This window comes from Schistocerca americana, chromosome 5 (genome assembly GCF_021461395.2).
Source record: "Schistocerca americana isolate TAMUIC-IGC-003095 chromosome 5, iqSchAmer2.1, whole genome shotgun sequence".
NCBI classification, from domain to species: Eukaryota; Metazoa; Arthropoda; class Insecta; order Orthoptera; family Acrididae; genus Schistocerca; species Schistocerca americana.
Window position 1 is genome coordinate 250,430,725 of NC_060123.1, and position 21,856 is coordinate 250,452,580.

Sequence of the window (21,856 nt, forward strand, 5' to 3'; positions counted from 1 at the left end):
GAATAGCAGCCTGCATTGCTGCGAAAGGTGGATATACACTGTACTAGTGCCGACATTGTGCATGCTCTGTTGCCTGTGTCTATGTGCCTGTGGTTCTGTCAGTGTGATCATGTGATGTATCTGACCCCAGGAATGTGTCAATAAAGTTTCCCCTTCCTGGGACAATGAATTCACGGTGTTCTTATTTCAATTTCCAGGAGTGTATATGTAATTTTGCAGTTAGTTCACCCAATCTTGCTGCAGTTTTCCTTTGTTCGTCTAATATTTGCGAAAATTTCTGCTTTTTTTTCTATCAAGATTCGTAAGATTTGATCAAGATTTCTAAGTTTTTGATCGGATTTTTGATGAGGTTTCTAAATTTTTCAGCGAATTTTTTAAACATATCCTTCAGAAATTGTATTATCTCATTCGCACTGTTCATATCAGCTGAAATGAAGAAATGTTGTCTAATTTTTGTGATGCCTCTCCACTCATAAATATTCCATATTCGCGCGATATCGGACTATTTGAAATTTCCTTTCGTTTCACATTACCTTTTTCATAACGTTCTGGGAAAAAATGCTTTCAAGTGTTGATTGTAATGATAACTCATCTACTGTCTGCATTGAAATATTACCTAGAAAAGCTCTCATTCATGTTTTCTCCTAAATCCATATTGTGACTGCCATTAATGGTGTATCATTCTGATGACACACCATATCGACTGCTTGTACCCACATACCAACATTTACTATTTTCGGAGTGTGGTTATTTAATGCATTAATATTGTTTTTTCCACTTTCTGTTTGCTCCATTTTTAATGGCTAAACAATGTTCACATATGAAAATATCACTGTGGATCATAATTATTCTTTATGTACTGGAAAAATCTTGTGCGGCATTCATGCACAACAAGATAGCCAGTACTTTCTATGTGAATGTTCCATGTAGCTCAAGACGCAGAATACTGCTGAGGCTTGCTGCTAAAAAACTACATGGAGAAAGCCTGCTCTCGATGATGAATGTAATTGCATGCCGTTTGACTGACTATAGGCTAATAAATATCAAGTCTTCATCTTACCTTGAATGATGGCACCTTATCATTCGCCATTGCAGATATAACTGTTGTATTATAATTTTGTAAAAACTTCCTTTCCCATCTCTTTCTTCCTTCATATACTCCTTTCTCCTTATTTCTGCTATCCCCGTACTCCTTGTAGCATGTAACCAGAAATAAATTTGCATCCATTATTATGTGAATAAGCAGTCTTTTACAAACACATATAAACATGTGTTTATGGTTAAAGGAACAGTTCTGACATGGTCGTCACATACAATTAATTAATAAAACAATTTCAAAGAAAAATTTTATGTGTAAAAGGAAACCAAGCACTACTAACTGAAAAACTGTTTTTATGTAATATTATGAGGCTATGATGAATCATAACGAATAAAATAACATCTTGAGAAGATGTGTATATCATTTCATTCATGCACTCATGCAGTCCAGTGTCCATAAATACAGTAAAGTTGGACTTCTTACCTTTTACTTTTGTGTGATTCTTTCAGTAGCTATTCCCACATTAGCCATAATGGATGCAAATCGGACATTAATATTGCTAAATCTTCTTGATTTAGAACTGTTCTGACTACATTATTCTGTTATGTATTACTTCACAAACACTTGTATATTTCATACTATATATTTTGCGTGTAGGTTACACAAGATACTGCTTCATCTTCTCATACAAATCAAGAGGCTTGTGCAGGTCACACATTCGCCAAAATAAGAGAAGAGACTATTTCGAAACGCTAACAAAAAAGATTGTAAAGATTCATTTTTTTTCTAGTTATGATCCTATGACACTTTCAAAGATTATACTGCTTTTATCATGTAAAATCGCAGTTATGTGTCTCCAATAAAAACGTGCTTCTTCTTACAAGTTTTTAGGATGATCATTATTTTACAGAGTTTTTATCGCTTGTTAAGTAACATCACATCCACAACACCATGTCTCAAAGTCCTTAGGCCGCTTATGCAATTTTTAGGACCTACAATTTACAGTAATGAAGAACTTTACAATAAAAAACCTCAAAAATGTTTCTGATAACTAAAACAGGTAAGTTCTCTCCAAACTATAAGCAATGTTTTACAAGAAAATTGTTCCAGTTTTTACTATCCTGGCTGACTAATGCTATCGATTTCTGATTGCAGAAGACTAGGCAGACATATTGGTCTGAATCTCACTTTATCCCCAACAGCTGCACAAACGCAATAGACACTGTTTTCGTTCATTAACCTGGAGCTGAATTTGATATTTAAGTAGCAGGACTTTTTAAGTTCTCTCGAGGAGTTCGTATCCAAATACAGCAGTTTACAAGTACCTTTCTATTTTTATCTAACATTCCTTTCAGCGAATTCACCCTGCCAAGAACACAAAGATTGTCGCACTTATATTTCACAATCCTGGAGCTGAAGAACTATGGTATTTATTAATGTTTCATACTGGAGTGGAGAATCAGGCTTTGTGATGAAAACAAGCTAGCTTGACGAGTCTATTATTATAGCAAGATCTATACCATGTCACTGTTTCTGTAGCTTTTGTCAGTGTGTGAAATATTTTGAAAACTCGGCAAACTGCTATATACGCAGTAGTAGTGACCTACGAAATTTGGTAAGAGATCTATTGGATGAACAAATTTGCCACTAAGGTGAAAGTATGTTGCAGGAAGTCAGGATTACTGGTTATTAAGACTACTTTAGTAGCCTGCAATAGTGTGAGTTTAGAATAAAAACTGGCTGTGCTGTCTGATTGACATTACTGGTTTTGCTGATAAACAAAAAGCAAATGAAAATTGTCACTGCTAGCGACAATGAGTTAAAAATAAAGCAGTCAAAGCACATTTTTTTTACGGTGAGAGCCATGACAAAGTAGGTGACAGTATATATATTTGATATGATTTATCAACTTATAATTGTCTCAGAAATGAGACATTCTATATCAGATTGTTCAAATAAATAATTTTATTTCATCAGTTTCTATTTTGATGAAATGTGGTACAAATTACACACATGAGAAGCCTACTATTTGGTATGAGAGTAGAACAACATTGTGGCAACATCGTTGTTTCCATAATTTTCTGGGATAGCAAGGTTTGAGACAATAGAGATTAAAAGCCCGGGAGAATGATCTTCAAACGCAATCTGTAGTGAAGGAGTTACAGTTTAATTAGAAACCCGTGTTCATTAGCTTCTGAGCTGATTTTCACTCTCCTAAGGGAAAGGAAAACGTTGCAGGTACGGCAGTTTGTAAGTTTTGTTGATTTTTACGAAGTTTTGTTTATCAGGGCTGTATCTTGGACAGTTTGGCAATATAAGCTTTTATTACTGCAATATGTTGCAGTGCAGTAGTTGCAACTATATTTTTCTATTCTTCAAATTTTATCTGTATTACCATAAAAGCACAATAACTAATACCTCGGAATAGTTCATAGAAGACTAGTGCAAGGTTTCGTCGTCCGCCACCCGAAAGTGCTACGAACAACATAGCAAAGGGCAGTCGAACGCATCCTATCGGCACCAAAATTTGCTGTTCCTAGACAGAAGCTAAACCATCTTGTATGCAATATGTCTTTGCCTATCTAATCCGTTCTATAGTATCTATGAATACAGCTGTGAAGTTGTGGTGTGTGTGATATGTTATTGTTTGTAAAAGCGGATTAAGGTTTCTTGCGTTAGCTGTGATAAATCTAGATATGCTGCCCCATCTTGTAACAGGTTATCAGTTGGCGTAACGTATTGTTGTGCATTGCGATTAAATACAGTGTAATGAAATTTGTGCTAGGCGTAACTAATCCCAAATGTGGCCTGCTGAAGACCTCATGGGCTGAAATAACTGCGGCTTACTCAAGAAGGGTGTTAACGACGGCGAGAACTTCAATCTCCTACACATATGCAGGTATAAGAACGACATAAAAGATGTTGACTCTTATACATAGAGTGAGAGTGACTAACGCTGACAAATGCCCCGAACACCAGATTAAAGTTTAAAGAGCCAAGTTAAGAGTACTGTTTGCCTTTGATGCACATCTTACACGTTTTGTAAACCATAGATTGAATGATATTGTTATTTCTCACAAACGATAAATCCATTTCTTTCGACCAGCCTTTTCTGTTGTAGACATCTCTCTTAAAACTTGGTATCCAAATCTTCCCCATTTGTGCTTCTGTACAGATAGACTCCAGTGCCATAATTGTCTTTTATGCTTCTGTCCAGACAGACTCCCGTACCATCACTGGTCGTACGTGAATGGATGCCCTCGGAAAATAGAACCATGTACTTACGCCAATTTCCCTGTTTGGAATGGGAGACATTACACCACTGGCCCCGACAAGAACGCGAAAGAAACAGGTGCCCCAGAGTTAGCTGAAGAGGAAAAGAAACTCTCGATATTCCAGAAATTTAAAGTAATGTACAAGAAGTATTGGTATGTTTTAGTACCAGTGCATCTTGTAACGTCCATTGGCTGGTTTGGTGGATTTTACTATTTAGCAAAAAGGTATTTTTTCTTGGCTTACGCAATATTTCGTAATAAATTATACAGCACGTGGGTGGTGCTACTTTGTTTACATACTGATTGTGTTGTTTACTTGTAAACATGTAAATTTAAGTTAAAAGTTTCACTTTCGTTTGCTTTTAATGTTTTTGCTATAGAATGAAACAACTATTATATTTTTAGTAGCTTATATGTGGTTTTTATTAACATAATCTTCTCATGAAGCAATAGGAACTATCTACTAAATTCACGTTATGTGTAATGCTCTCTGTTGAATGTATGTTGCATTGGCTGGAGCTAATGTGTATATTGAAACGCCTGCTGCTAGTTTTTCAATCAAATGTTATGAACACTCTAAATTTGGGCTAGAGTGTCTTGTCAAAATCTTGGTTGTGGTGACAGTTTGATCTGTACTAGCATAACTGATGTCTAGGTTAGGTTAGTAGATGGTAACTTGGTTGCGAGCTGGTGAAGCTAATAAATGTGACTGCCAAGTAAACATTGTGGTAACAGGCTAATCAGTAATGTAGCTTAGTGTTTACACTTGTGCCTTATTTAACTCACTTTTCATCATAAAAATGAAAACTGTGAGATAAATGCAGAAAATCTATCTTAAGTAACATTTCAGTTTCACTTATCCTGTAAATCTTATTTAACCAATGAGAAGTGTTTTAAGTGGCGAGCCAGAAAGCCTTCAGTAGAGTTCACAGTTTGTTTTCTCCCCAATGTTTCTTGGAATATGTAGTGCCAGTCAAAGATTGTGCTTATGTTGGGACACCGGGGTAACAGTTTAAAATGAAGTTGCCACCAGCACAGTGACCATGTTTGTTCTACATTTCTCCAACACAAAATCATCCAGTCAGCTTAAAAGACAAAGTGTCCTGTGAGTGGAGTGGGATATGTTGCTTGGAAATAAGTGACAGACATGAGACCAGCAGAAGTTCTCTTTTAGCCCATGGTCAGAAACCGTCAGTGCTTTGAAAGTGTAAGAGCAGAAGTCATTTTGGAAATAATGTCTGAATTCCATTAACCATTACAAACCAGCTACTTAAAATTGAGCAAGGATGATTCGGGTAACAACAAGAAATTTCCTCATACGGTCGCATTTAGAAAGGGTATCTTGGTGAGTACACTACTGTTTACAACTCGTGACAGAGTACTTCTTAATTGCAGACAAGATTGCCAGTGTTCCAAATCATCTGCAGCACTGTTGAGGCAAGAAGGTAAAGCTGCGTTTCCAACTATGAGGAAACGTACAACCAACCAATTCTCACAGTAGGAGATGGATTCCACTGCGTGAGACAAGGAACAGTCCCATGGCCAAACCAGATTCATTGCCCCATGTTGCACCATCTGTGCTTGGGCATAAATATATGCTCCAGAGTTCTTTTAATAAAATCTGGCCTCGTGTATAGTATCCCACTGCTTGGAGTAGGCAATAATGATTCCTGTATTGAAACATGCCATAACTCATACAAAATTAAATAGTTACTAGAGCAATGCTGTGAAGAAAAGATGCTTGAGTCAGTGGTTGGCTGCCATCTCATGTTGTCTTGGTATTGTTCCATCTTTCAGCATTTTCTTTAAAGGAGAACAAAACTGCTTGGATGACTTCCTCCTACAGCTTCGTAGCTGAAGATTGTGGTGCCACCCATTGGCTTTGACCTGTGATACCAAGATGAACATCCTTGTTTCAAACTTAAACAATTTGATGTTCATGATGTCACTCCATGATACCACAGATCAATAGATAGCTTCAAAACCTAGTTCTAGAAATTCCATTCTGTAGCTCAAACAAAATCCACGATACCACAAAACCACACACAACTCGACAATACAGGTATCAAACACTTCACTTGATGTGGCCTATACAGCTAACACAAGGTCCACAGTACTACGAACCAAGACACTTCCATATAACTAATGTTGATAAAATAACCTCGCCAATATAGGTGAAACAAACTCCATGATCCATACCAGTCACAGTCCAATATAATTACCACAAACTAACAACACAACCCAAAAAATCAGAAAACTTGCATTAAAGAAAAATTGCATTAACACAAATTACAATATACAGGAAACACAAAGTTATGCACAAAAGCACACATACTACATTAAAAAAAAACCATGCATACAAACCAAATTCAGCCAACACACAAATCTGTTGTTGTGGTCTTCAGTCCAGAGACTGGTTTGATGCAGCTCTCCATGCTACTCTAGCCTGTGCAAGTTTCTTCATCTCCCAGTACTTACTGCAACGTACATCCATCTGAATCTGTTTAGTGTATTCATCTCTTGGTCTCCCTCTACGATTTTTACCCTCCACGCTGCCCTCCAATACTGAATTTGTGATCCCTTGATACCTCAGAGCATGTCCTACCAACAGGTCCCTTCTTCTTGTTAAGTTGTGCCACAAACTCCTCTTCACCCCAATTCTATTCAATACCTCCTCATTAGTTATGTGATCTACCCATCTAATCTTCAGCATTCTTCTGTAGCACCACATCTTGTAAGCTTCTATTCTCTTCTTGTCCAAACTATTTATCGTCCATGTTTCACTTCCATACATGGCTACACTCCATACAAATACTTTCAGAAACGACTTCCTGACACTTAACTCAATACTCGATGTTAACAAATTTCTCTTCTTCAGAAACGCTTTCCTTCCCATTGCCAGTATACATTTTATATCCTGTCTACTTCGACCATCATCAGTTATTTTGCTCCCCAAATAGCAAAACTCCTTTACTACTTTAAGTGTCTCATTTCCTAATCTAATTCCCTCAGCATCACCCGACTTAATTCGACTACATTCCATTATCCTCGTTTTGCTTTTGTTGATGTTCATCTTATATCCTCCTTTCAAGACACTGTCCATTCCGTTCAACTGCTCTTCCAAGTCCTTTGCTGTCTCTGATATCTAGTGATGGCAAAAAGACTACTCATCACCACACTCTAATGTCCAAGCTAGGGTTCGTGAACCAAGAACCCCTCCAGATAGAACGCCATGCATTGTCCTGCTGACAACACCGCACATTGCTCCCTGGTCTGAGATGCAGCAATTTTGGTCGATCTCATACCTCCTCTGAAATGAGAAACTTCATACACGCAGCAGTTAAACCAAATAACTGTAGGAACTTAATCATGGACAATGTGTTGTTCCCCATTGCAACATGCAGACCTGCTCATGAACAAAACGTAAAATTAAATCTCCAACTGTAAGCAATGCACAAGACTACTAATTCCAAACCTGTAAATGACTCGATTGCCCTTAACTGCCACTATCCAATAAGTCACTAATAAATTGCCACTAACTCCTGCAATATTATTCAGTCCATTTCAGATACACCACACTAACATGATGCTACACACAGCAACACAATTACGTCATGAGTCAGAGCATTTGGGTGGTACCACAGACTTGACCCGTGTTTATGGAAGTCTGCCAATTCTTATTTAGTCCATCCGTGGGAAACATTACTTCTGCTACTATGTCAAAGATACCCATCTCGCAGTTATTTTCAAGAGAGAATGGGAGTGTTTCAGTTATAACTGTTTTTGCTGCAATTGTCATCAGTGTATCATTCATAGTAAGGAATCCTGTTAAGTGTTTACAGATCATGGAAATACGGAAGCGTCCGATCCCACCCGTCTGCTTTGACCCATGACGTCACAAATATGGCGGAAACAAAAACAAACGCACACACTTTCCATAAGAAGCCTAATGACACTAACGGGACAAGTGCGGGAAATGGGGTGTTTTGGGTGGGGGGCAAACTAAATATAAACAAATTTAGACGCCTTGCGTAGCTACAACGTGTAAGTGAAGACAGCCATGCATGAATACCCACCCACCTCCCCAGGGGTCGTAACCCCTGCAACCCATAGAAGATAAAGATGCTTCAGTAGCTGATTAGTGTTTTTGGTCTTTTTAAAAAAAGAATCTCACGGGATAGAACGAACAGATCAGAAAGATAAATATAATAAACTAAAACAGAAATTCGAGGAAATAGATAATTAAAATAAGTAATAAGTGTTTTTAATTAAAAAAAAAAAAAATCTCACGAGATAGAAAGAACAGATCAGAAAAGTAAATAAAATAAGATAAAACAGAACTGGAGACAGCCACACTCAAACCAAACTCCGCGCCGTCATGACGTCACACACGACAACACCCTTACGTCATGGGTCAAAGCCGACGTGTTGGATCGGATGCTTCTGTCGACCCCAGATCATGAATAATTTTGCAGCCTTCAGCTTTTTGGTCCATATTTGCAACTGTTATGTGATTGATTCAGCTGACAATCTAAAAACTGGTAAAGGGCAGAAAACACTGATTTTATGTTTTTCAGTTTAGAAAGTGCTTTGTGTAAGTTTTAATTGTTCACATCGCTTTTGTGGCCGTCATATCTCAAAATGAGGGACACTAAATTAAAATTTAATAAATGTATATTATTTCTGGGCCTAATCTTTGATGGGAAATTGACTTGGTTACCACATCTGAAAGATTTAAGAAGAAACTGCATAAAATCATGAAACATTTGAAAACGCAGATGAGCATAGGCCACTGACATGTCTCGTCTCTTGTATTTTTAAGAGCACAAATTGATTATACTAGTGCTATTTATGAACCAGCACAGACCTCTTATCTGAAGATACTAGATGCATCAAACATGAAGGCATCAGACTGTCATATGGTGCATATTGGACAAGTGCAGTTGTACATTTGCACGCAGAAGCTAGTGGACCACTGGTTTGAATATGCCAGTATCTCCTCATGGCAAGCAAGCTCTGAAAATATTGGCATTACCGCAGCAACTAACATTTAGTGTCATCAACCACCCAAATGTACAGGAGATTTTCAGAAATAATCGTACATGGCAGCCATGACTTTTGGAATACTTTCTAAATAATGCCCATAAGGCAGCTGGAGGGGTAAGTGTAGAAGCATCTCTTCCACCTGTTATGCACACTTTCCCCTCTCATGTTCTCACTTTAGTTGCCACAAGTTGGAAGCTTTCAGCCCACGTGTCAAGCCACGTCTGGCAAATTACACCAACAGACAATGCTGTCTGGCACATGTATGCAAAGTTCATACATGACATTCACTTGAAAATTATTTTTGCCTGAAATTAATGTAAAGCGCATTGCATTAATGATTTTAGAATCAGAAGCAGACAGTGACTTATTTTAAACAATTTATTATGGCTGCAAAACCATACATCAGCAAATGCGTAGAAAATACTGTAGTGAAACAGCGGCCTCCCCATATTAATGGATTCTCATTTGTTTTAGACTTAACATTACAGCCAAATACATAATTTTTCTTATCTATTAAATTATAAACCTATTTTAGCTTTTATTGAGTGAACATTTAAGCCTTCTGCGACTTTGCACGTTAGTTTCAACCTCGGTACAAAGCAGAAGAAACAGGTCGTCTAGTCCCTACAAGTAACACCGACAAACGTACCAGCACAGGCATTGTACACCCAGAGGCCATTCAACCTTGTAATGACAGTGTTTTGTGATAGTGGCAAGGGGGGACGGACAGAGAGAGGGAACAGTGTTCACAGCTTTGTGAGGGGTTGGAGCAGGGGACATAAAATTTAATGCAATTTATTGCTGTTTAGTTGTCCTGAAGATACGTTATCTGAGGAGTCATTTGAAACAATGATAAGGCTTTCCATGTACTTTTCTTAGGTGCTTTCCTTCGGGAAGCCATTTTCTTGCAGATTTTCGGGGTTGGGTGTGTACTTACTCCAGTCTTCTGTTGTGACATTTGCTTACTCAAATAACTCCACATCTTTCAGTCTGAAAATGCGATTTCTGGATCCTACCCTTCCTTACACTAGGGCTCACATATCTTTTGTCTGGCTGTATTGGCAGTGGCATGGGGGTAGCCTCACAACCTTTTGGACCGTTTCTGCTGCTAATCTGCCAAATTTATATTGATTATAAAGGTGACTGTGGCATGTGACTTCCTCCAACATCTCTGCTGTTGTATAATGGCCAGAAACTGAAATAGTTTTCTGTTCTAGACACTGCAATTTCTTCATTCTTTGTATTTGAATTAGGAACTTTCTCCTTGAATGATAACTGCTGTTATCTATGATGACCACACAACCCTCTTCTAAACCATGTAAAAAATCCAAAAACCAGTGTTTAAATACATTGCCATTAATTTCTTCATGATAATCAGTGGCTTTTCAGGATGTAAATATTAGCGTTGTGGTTTTGAAAAAGCCATGTTAATGTGATCCATCATGACAGACAATGCGTTTTTTTCGTTTGGCAATCAATACTTTCAACCTGCCATTGCCTTCGAATCCTGCCAGATGTGCTTTCTCGCGTGGTATAGATTGAGCTAGGGTGACGATGATTTTCTGGTCTGATGACATGAATTTTTCTCAGAAAACTAGCCCAAGCTGCTACAATATCAGATCTCTCCTCTAGAGTGCATCTTTCATTGTTGCACCTTATGTACTTAAACACCAAAGATTTCAGAATTCTTCCGCTCGAATGGTGGCCCCCTGTGAAAGCACAACTATTGTTTAAAAATCTGCTATCTTTTGTCTTGTAGGATACTCACCACAGTCAAAAATTCCAGTACAGTACAATGAACATCATCTTTCTGGAAATCATGCAAATCAGTGACAGTTCTTCTTTCACTAATATCTTCACACACACAGTTTGAAACTTAATCACTTGACCACACATTTCCATTGCTCATGGTTCTGCAAAAATTCTTTGTACAGTTTGTAGTGAAACACTCCACACCTTTGCTGTTGCTGCCCACAGTGCAAGTAAGTATTTCTTTCTTCTGACATTGTTTTTAAGGTTGCAAAGAACTTCGTATACATTGTATACAACACTTTTTGTTAGGCTCTCTGTGTCTTGGAACTTGGATCATCTTAACTCGCATCCAATAATAGTACCCAATGAAAATCGCTGCTCTCTTCGCGGACAGACACTTCCATTCAGTACGTACACAAGTAAAGCCTGGCTACAGGGCAGCAATATAGTTGCAAAGCTGTGCCAGCAGCAGTGTGAATGGAGCACAGCATTGCTATACAAACCATGTTATTGATAGTTTTTTGTTTGGTAGCTGTTGTTTCTTACAGTGTCCTCTGTATGGCACCCATCATGGAAATGACTGTGACAACAATGTGAGCTCAAGCAAGATGGACAAGACCAAAGGCTTCTCATTGGCACGCAGATATGGAGGGAAGTGAGAGGTGATAGAACTCTTCTATTCCTCTCAGCCACAACTTTTACTGCTCCAAAGTACAGTAGTGCTGAGTGTATGGGATCTCAAGATGTTGGAGCCAAGAATTGAACTGTTGCCCTAGTTACTTCAGAGGCCCACAGTGATTTTAAACTTGACTCTGTACTTCCGTCAATATTTTAAACATCTTGTTTCCTTCAGTTTTAACATGTGTTCCATTGTCTTATCATTACATAGAACATTTCTGCTAGACTGAACAGTGTATTTTTCGAGAAATTAAACTGTAAACTTCAGTTTTGTTAAGGGTAAAAACATGAAAGTAATCATGCATAAGTCCTATGTTCAGTGTTGCTTATTGACTTATTGACTTTTCACACAGCAGACATACAATATTTTTTTTTTGTTTTATTTGTTGATTTTAATGAGGGAAAGGTGAATCAGTTCAAATACCCTCTTCACTAAAATCATGTGCATCCTAACTACCACTGTAAATCACAGTTGCAGTTTGTCATCCACAGTGGATGTACTGATATTACCACTGTATTTTTCATATTGGATTTCAGTTGCTTCAGTCAGTGGAGATTTGATCTTAACCTGCTTCTCCTTTCGTACCTAGTTGATTGTTACCTTGAATCCAGCATTTTAGGACCTCTTCTCCTTATGATGCAATATATGCTGGAAGGCAGTGTCATACAGCAATTTGTCCTTTTCTTTAGTAATTGACCTGACATATTTTGTATATACCTTCCATGAATTTAAAAAAAATTGCTTTGGCATAAATATCTCGTACCAAACTTTGTCATGCAGCACACTACATCATGATACAGAATATGCTGCGTCACTTAAAAAACTCATTGATGCTGTGTAGTTGTAGACCATGTATAATGACCTCGATGTCAGTGGGACATTAAACCCCTATCATCCTTCCTTCCTTCCAGTGGCAGAATTTGGAGCAACTGCCACTTGTATTGTTAGCTGCTACGGAGTCACCGATCTCCTGTTAAAAACTGTTGTCGTACATAACAGCTGTGACTCCTTAGACTAGCTGTGTTAATACTCTTCTTTGTCATATGTAAAGCTGCTAACTTTAATTGTAATTCATCAAAAATATATTCCTTTTTTAATTGTTGGCTTTTAGTACATGGATTTACCAATGCACTTTTTCTTGTCAATCAGTTATTACTTGGTTGTCAGTGGCAACCACACCGTAGTCCAATAAATCTTCATTCAAAATGTTTAATTATTCTTAAATGATTCCATTTTGTGATTGCTGTGTTATTTCATGATTCTCTTCCAACATTATTTTGGTCTGCGTCCTGCTCTAGGGCACCAGAAGGTATTGTACCCATTAAATTTCAAAGTTTAAAATTTTCTGCTTTCAATGAGTGTGGTTTGGATGCTATTCTGATATCCCTTTCCTAAGTAGTTAACTGTTATCTTGAATGTAGAATTCAAGGACCCCTTCTCCTTATGATGTAATATACGTTGGAAGGCAATTTCTACTTTTCTTCAATAACTGTACCAACACTTTTTGTATATTTCTACCATGTATTCTTAAAAACCATTGTAGTATTTATCTTATAACAAATACTTCAGCCAAAAACAGAATACCAGCAGTGCCTTGGCCGCAATTCACAAAAAAACATATCATGACAAAACAAAATTTTCTTCATCATTTACTTACTTTTGGTTTGTGGCAGACACAATAAAGTTGATATCTGGTGCAAACTGTGAGCAAGTAGAGAGACAGGGAGGGTGATTGGGGGGGGGGGGGGGAGCATATAGAGGTTCATGGGATAGAGGGGAGCCATCTGTGGTCTAGCCAGAGGTAGAGATAGAATCCTATTGGACTGGGACTCTTTCAGTAATTGTTTTGCGGAAGATACAGAGGTGGCATCCTCCGGTAGATCTTCAGTTACCTTCTGGACTGCTGGGAGATGTTTATGGAATTGTTTTGCTGCTGTCGACCATGTGCTGTAGCAGATAACAACTGGTTCAGGTGGCAAGGGGATATCTGGAAGTTGTTCTTTGAATGTCTGTATCTTGATTGTGCCTTAAAAAGAACTTTCTTCACCACAGAGATTAATTAATATACCATAGCGAATTCTAGCCTTACATGCTCTGCTGTACAACTCGTCAGATTCATGTTAAAAGCAGTCACTTCAGTTTTGATTTTCATTCGAAATTTGCCCCTATGTAATGCCCCATCAGCATGCTGAGTTAAGTGGGACTTTTTATCACTCAAGGCCTGATATCAGAAAGAAACAGGATGCTGTACAGAAGTGTGTATAAAATTATTTTGTGTTGTTAAGGGCTCTGGTACTTAATTTTTGCAAAATAAAAAAAATGACACAGTTTAGCAGTTTTATTTTCCAACGTCCTGTCACGGAACAGATTTTTGTTGCAACTCAGAACTTTTAAAAAATCAAAACTTGGTGTGCAATTTGTCCTATAGGTATGACATTTTGACTTTGCTTACTTTTTCTTTATGTCAAAACTGAACTTATCACCTTAAAAATTATAATAAAAGGAAGCAATTGGATCGCTGTGTCTCTCAGTAATGTTTTAAATAATATTTACAAAATGATCTGCTACACAAATGTTGTTGTTGTCAAAATATATGAGAAGAAATTCACAATCCTGAATTGGCAGGAAGAATTAAAAAGCATAAACACTAACCTCACTGTTGCAAGCTTGGCAGACTATAATTTTTCCACCTGTTTTATACGACTAGCCTTTGAACTAATTATTTTCACAATTTTCTTTGGTTGAACTATTCACACACTGAAACTAGATTAAACTTTGAACGGTGAACATATTACACTTTATACATCCATCAGTACACTATGTACTACTATTACTATTCGACAATTGCTTCACTTGTATAAATTGAGACTCTGTGTTTAACAAAGGAGAGAGAGAGAGAGAGATATTTTTTAATCACAATGGCTAGTCAGCTTTAACTCTCCCCTTGTGTATGTGTCTTTTTATATGAGGTCAATTCAAGGCCTATGAATATCTTCCTTTATATAAACACGCAGCTGCCAGAATTCTATGAGCTACAGATTCCCCCCCCCCCCCCCCCCCCCCCCCTCAAATATCGGTTTCAGTACTCTTCAATCATTGTAAGCAATTCTAATCTTTTGAAAATACTAGAATGTTATGTTACATTAAAGAAATAGTTTCCTTTTAGGATTTTAAAGCTAAGGTAGTTGTCAGCTTCAAAATTGGCCTTTTTAGGTGCTATAAAATTAATGGTTTCAAGATTAATTAGTCATGAAATGCATAAGTGCAAATTTATTGGAAACTAGGAACTCAGGAAAAGAATAGCTTTTAACAAAAGGTCTGTGGTCTACTTATCATGTGCCACAGCTGATCAACCCATTTGTATACAATTTTTTGACGACAGATTTATCATAGGAATATGATTATTTTTACCATATGTTTTTGTTTTTAACGTGTACACTGAGATGACAAAAGCCATGGGATAGCGATGTGCACATATGCAAATAACAGTAGTATCGTATACGCAAGGCATAAAATGGTAGTACACATGAGGAGCTGTCATTTGCACTCAGGTGATACACATGAAAATGTTTATAATGTGATTATGGCTGCACAGTGGGCATTAACAAACTTAATGCAGAATGGTAGTTTGAGCCAGACACATCAGACGTACCATTTAGGAAATTTTTAGGGAATTCAACTCAAGACTTACATATTAGGGACGGTATAGCTACCATTGTTGTGCCCCCCTCATCTCTTTCTTTCTCCTCTCCATCATAGCTTCAAATTATTACCATTCTATTTCTCTTCCTCTAACCTATCTACCTCTTCTATATCTCTTTCACCCCATTCTATCTTCTTATGTCTCTGCTTGAGAATAACTCACAAGCTACAAGAGTATAACGAGAAAATTCCCAACTAGCAATAGGACTGACATTCATAAAAGAAAAATATGTTTACTTTCATATACATAGTCATTACTATTATTATTATTATTATTATTATTATTATTGATTGTTATAATTATTTTTTGATTGTTATAATTATCATTGTACTACTATTATAATCTCTATTTTTTTCTTTAACATTAATACTGTATAACATGTTATATGTCCTTAGTGTTCTGTAGAAACTGAAATTTGTTGAATCTGAGTATGCCTGGTTAGGTGTAAGAGAGGGCCTGAAGGCCCTAATCTTGCCAGGTAAAATAAATGCATAAATAAATAAATATTCAGTAAATGTTTATAATGTGATTATGGCTGCACAGTGGGCATTAACAAACTTAATGCAAAATGGTAGTTTGAGCCAGACACATCAGACGTACCATTTAGGAAATTGTTAGGGAATTCAATATTCAGAGATCCACAGTATCAAGAGTGTGCCAAGCATACCAAATTTCAAGCATTACCTCTCACTGTGGACAATGCAGTGGCCGACAGCCTTCACTTAATGACTGAGGGCTGCAGTGTTTCGACAGACTTGTCAGTGCTATCAGACAAGCAAAACTGTGTGAAATAACCACGAAAATCAATGTAGTACATATAATGACTGTATCCATTAGGACTGTGCAGCGAAATTTGGTGTTAGTTGACTACGGCAACAGACTACCAACATGAGTCTTTGCCAACAGCACAACGTGCCTGCAGTGCCTCTTCTGGGCTCATGACCATATTGGTTGGACTCTAGACGACTGGAAAGCCATGACCTGGTCAGATGAGTCCCAATTTTGAGTGTAGTGCAGACCCCACAAAGCCATGAACCCAAGTTGTCAAAAAGGCACTGTGCATGCTGGTGGCGGCCCCTTAATGGTGTGGGTTGTGTTTATATGGAATTGAATGTGTCCTCTGGTCCAACTGAACTGATCATTGACTGAAAATGGTTATGTTCAGCTAGTCGGGGACCATTTGGAGCCATTCATAGACTTCATACGCCCAAACAACAATGGAATTTTTGTGGACGACAGTGCGCCATTTCACTGGGTCACAGTTATTTGAATTGGGTATGAAGAACATTATGGACAATTCAAGTGAATATTTGGCTACCCATGTTGCCTGACATGAATCCCACCAAACATTTATGGGACGTAATTGAGAGGTCAGTTTGTGCACAAAATCCAGCACCAGCAACACTTTGGAAATTATGGACAGCTGTGAAGGCAGCACGGCCCAGCATTTCTCCAGGGGACTTCCAATGACTTATTGAGTCCATGCCATGTACGACGATACTGGGCACTACACATTGAAGTTTGAATAGTTTGGCTCGAACCCCTACATGCTGTAGCATGAAAATACAGGGCGTTACAAAAAGGTACGACCAAACTTTCAGGAAACATTCCTCACACACAAATAAAGAAAAGATGTTATGTGGACATATGTCCGGAAACGCTTAATTTCCATGTTAGAGCTCATTTTAGTTTCGTTCTTCCATCTACGCTCAATGGAGCACGTTATCATGATTTTCATACGGGATACTCTACCTGTGCTGCTAGAACATGTGCCTTTACAAGTACGACACAACATGTGGTTCATGCACGATGGAGCTCCTGCACATTTCAGTCGAAGTGTTCATACGCTTCTCAACAACAGATTCGGTGACCGATGGATTGGTAGAGGCGGACCAATTCCATGGCCTCCGCGCTCTCCTGACCTCAACCCTCTTGACTTTCATTTATGGGGGCATTTGAAAGCTCTTGTCTACGCAACCCCGGTACCAAATGTAGAGACTCTTCGTGCTCGTATTGTGGACGGCTGTGATACAGTACACCATTCTCCAGGGCTGCATCAGCGCATCAGGGATCCCATGCGACGGAGGGTGGATGCATGTATCCTCGCTAACGGAGGAAATTTTGGACATTTCCTGTAACAAAGTGTTTGAAGTCACGCTGGTACGTTCTGTTGTTGTGTGTTTCCATTCCATGATTAATGTGATTTGAAGAGAAGTAATAAAATGAGCTCTAACATGGAAAGTAAGCGTTTTCGGACACATGTCCACGTAACATATTTTCTTTCTTTGTGTGTGAGGAATGTTTCCTGAAAGTTTGGCCGTACCTTTTTGTAACACCCTATATACAGGGTGAAGCGAAATTCGTGCACTCGAGCTTCGCAGCGTGACTCCCCACATGCCAGCAATAAAAAAATGTCTCTCGCAAAATTTCGGCCGGAAAGTATATGCGACAGAAAAAGTATGTTAAAGTGTGTCAATCTGGCAACACTGTAACCACACATATGGTAACTACCTCTGTCGGTACATTTTTGTTGTACTGTACTGTCGGTGCAATCGGTAGAGTTTTGGGTTAGCATGCAGGAGGTCGATGGTTTGATCCTGGGTTGGGGTAAATGTTTTTTATTTCATAAATGCAGTCCAAGTGGTGTGGTATCTGGCATCTTAATAGTCAACAGTGATTGTAGCGGATCCTCTAGAAAACATTTGAACTTACATACTGCAATTGTAGATATGGAAGATTGGTCAGCTTTGAAAGAAGCTCTTTCCATGTCGCAGGTGTGACTTTATTCGCACCACTTCCTCTACTAGATGCGAAACCTGTTTTCTTTGTACCCTCCTCCAATGGTCCCATAGATTAGTACCAACTATTATTCTTGCCTTGTTAAGGTTAGTTACATTTCGTTAGGGCCTTATGTTTCCAGTAGGACTAGCAACGTTCTTTGTGAATAACGCCCAAACTCAGTTACTATTTCTATGAGTTATCACCGTGGTCCCACTAATTATGCCTTTCAACACTGAGTCTGGTAACCACATACTGTTTAGTATGTATCTCAATCCATCACTGTTATTATTATTATTATTATTATTATTATTATTATTATTCTGTCGATGGGATTGTGGAAACATCACATCTATTACCGTTAATGAAACAGTGTAATTCGAAACCGAATATTTCACAATTAGCGGTGTCGGGATAATCATGTAGAAGAATACCTGCGAGAGGGTAATGCGCATTAGGTGGAACAGTGCACAGGACTGATGGCTTGTTTATACTGTAAGCCCTGTCCCCCAGACAGGGACTAGTTGAGAGCGGTGTAGCACACCCGTGACAGAATCCCATGTATATGTGTACACGCATTGCATTTTCTCATTGTAAACCTCTAAACCAGTGTGGCAGACATAACACATACACAAATGATGAATATATAGATAAGCCTCTGGTCCTCGATGCATCTGATAACCGGGCTAGTGTTGCTGCTTGTGAATATGATGCCAGATATCTTCATTGACGCCATCCAAATAAAAATGTGTTTTCTCATCTGGGGCTGTGCCTTTGGGAGTCAGGTTATCACCTTCCACCATCAATTGACAGAGGTCGTCCATGGACTCGCCATACTCCAGCTACTGAGGAAGCTATTCTGGAGGTCATACACCAAGAACGTCAGCGAAGTACATGTAGCTTAGCAAGGCAGCTGCGTGTCTTGCAGTGCATGGTTGTTAACGTGCTGCACGATCCTCAACTGCACCCCTATAATTATGCTTTCGTGCAACATCTGCGTCCTGCCGATTGCCGTCAGCAAATGCAATTCTGTGAATGGTTCCAACAACAAGCCAATGATGACTTCAGGAACACTGTAATATGGTTGGATGAAGCAGCATTTCCTCGTGAGGATGTCTTCAATATGCACAATGCCCACCATTGGTGTGAGGTTAACCCGCATGCCACCCACAGCCACGGATATCAAGTTTGCTTTGGTGTCAATGTCTGGGCCAGAATATTGGGTGATAGGTGTTTGGGCCCCTACATGTTGCCTGACCAGTTGACTGCACAGAGGTATCATGCATTCTTCTCAAACAATCTGCCCGATGCGCTGGAAGATGTTCCATTACATGTTCGGCAGAGGATATGGTTTCAACATGGTATTGCACTTGTGCGCTCTGGAATTAATGTGGAACAGTATTTGGACAGAACATTACCACGAAAATGGCTCAGATGTGGAGGTCCAGTTGTATGGCCACCGCGTTCACCTAACCTAAATCCCCTGGATTTCTTCCTCTGGGGACACCTGAAGGAGCAAGTGTACTCTACTCCGCAGACGAAAGTGGAATAATTAGTAGCGTGTGTTCATGCTGCTCTTGTTACTGTGGGCAGCTTTGCTGTGAAGGGTCCAGAGCTGTATGATCCGGTGGGTTGTGCAATGTTTCAACGTGCAGGGAGGTTGCTTTGAGCATCTGTTGTTCAGAGGACAACATATTCTGTTGTGATGGTCATGCGGTCATTAATAGTGGCATTATTATTGTCACCAGTTGCTAATGTGCAACATCAGAGCGCTCATATTACTTGTAGTATAAATGGCAAGTAGATGTTTTGTTATTGTACTGTGCCATCATTTTTAGCACCTTGAAATTGATATTGTTTTTGTAGTTATTCTGTCCTAAGGCAGGTCATTTGTCTCAACTGTCTACTTCTTATCTATGTAACCCCATATTTGTTGTGTTCAGCCTTGCAAAATGTTATAAATTTGAGATACGTATGATCTAAGGAACGGTGTATATTACAACCTGAAAATCAGAATCAAATTAGCAAATAAAAACAATGTGCCCCAACCCAGGATTGAACCCTCGACCTCTTACATGCTAACCCAGAACTCTATCAACTGCACCAACTGTACAGCACGAGTAATATGTGCTGACAGAGGAAGTTACCATTCATGTGGCTACAGTGTTGCCAGATTGCCAGTCTTTTACATCCTTTTTCTGCTGGTTGTACTTGCGGGACGAAATTTTGGGAGAGACTTTTTTTGTTGCTGGCATGTGAGGAGTCGCGTTGCGAAGCCCGAGTGCGCAAATTTTGATTCATTCTGTATATATTTGTTACACTCTACTTATTTGAGTGGCCCAGAGATGTGGCTGGTCTCAGTGTTTGGCTACGTTTTTCATCATAGGGTGCCATCTCACACCTGTCATAAACTCAGTTTTTAAGCTGAAATAAAATATAACAAAACAATGCAGGCAAGTAATGCGGTGAGATTTAAAATATTGAGTCACTCATGTTGATTTATAATTTGAACAAGTAGTTTATTTTTCTTCACTATAGTCACTAAACACTTAAAATGCAGTTTGAGGGGCTTTTCCATAAGGGCAGCCTTTAACAACTGATGCTCCAACACTTCACAATAAAATTCATATGTCGCGATCACGGCACTCAACAGTCTGTTCACAAATCACAAAATACACTCTTTTCTGCTGTCCTAAACCACTATATTGCGCTGAACATTATCGCTTTCGTACGTGGCTACCAACCCACTACCACCCCCAGATGCGCGGCATGTCCAGCTCTTAGCGTCGCTCAGAACCAAGTCCCCTGTCACCAAAGATGGCCGCCCTATGCACCCTCGAAATGACTGCCTAACTCAAAACAATGTTTTACAAAAATAATTACAAATATTGTAAAACTAAAAACTAAACACAAAAACACTTATTATACATTGAAAAAATGGAAAATTTTCTGTATCTGCAATCGTTTTTTCACAGTTAATGTTCTTGTGGCATGATATTGCTTTTCCTGAATTTTTGATACTTAATTATGTCTTTAAACTTTAGAATGCTGCTGCTGGTTTTGTCTCTTCAAATTTATTTATTACCATAAACACAGTTTCTCTCAGTTGAATCCTATATTCCGACCTCTCATTCAAAAATGGTCTAGATACTGCTAAATCAGCTATGATTGCTCGATGCAGCTCTACTAGTCGCATCCGTAGGCACTTTGTTTATATCATTCGGCCAAAGCATTGCCGAAATATTAGCTTTTGAACTTTCATAAGGTTACAGTTTTGTAGACAACTTTTAAACCATTGCATATTTTTGTGGTGCATCTAGATAATTTAGCTTTACATATTTTTCTGTCCATGAGTGCCAACTCGCACCTTCGTGTCGCTCTTAGTTCTGTTTTTATTAATTTTTCTGTGGCATATAAATTTCTCCAAGAGCACAAACATGGCCAATGCGCCCCTGCCAAGTGTCCACTCGGATTTTTCCAACGCCGCGTACAAGCTAGCCGCTTGCCATGGCCCCATAGCAACCGCCAGCCACGTGGCGGGAAACTGCTGCTCTAATCTCCTGCCACGGCTTGTACAATCACAC

General features: G+C 38.7%; 1 protein-coding gene across 2 annotated transcripts in view; it reads left to right on the forward strand.

The window, feature by feature from the left end:
* Window positions 1-3,619: 3,619 nt before the first annotated feature.
* The window catches only part of LOC124616685 (uncharacterized protein C18orf19 homolog A), a 70,450-nt gene continuing 52,213 nt past the window's right edge, over window positions 3,620-21,856 (forward strand). For both annotated transcript variants that reach the window (XM_047145017.1, XM_047145018.1), the window contains exons 1-2: window positions 3,620-3,938; window positions 4,257-4,539. In XM_047145017.1, the coding sequence (XP_047000973.1) occupies window positions 3,809-3,938; window positions 4,257-4,539 (413 nt within the window). In that variant the 5' untranslated portion in view covers window positions 3,620-3,808. The remainder of the gene's footprint in view (window positions 3,939-4,256; window positions 4,540-21,856) is intronic.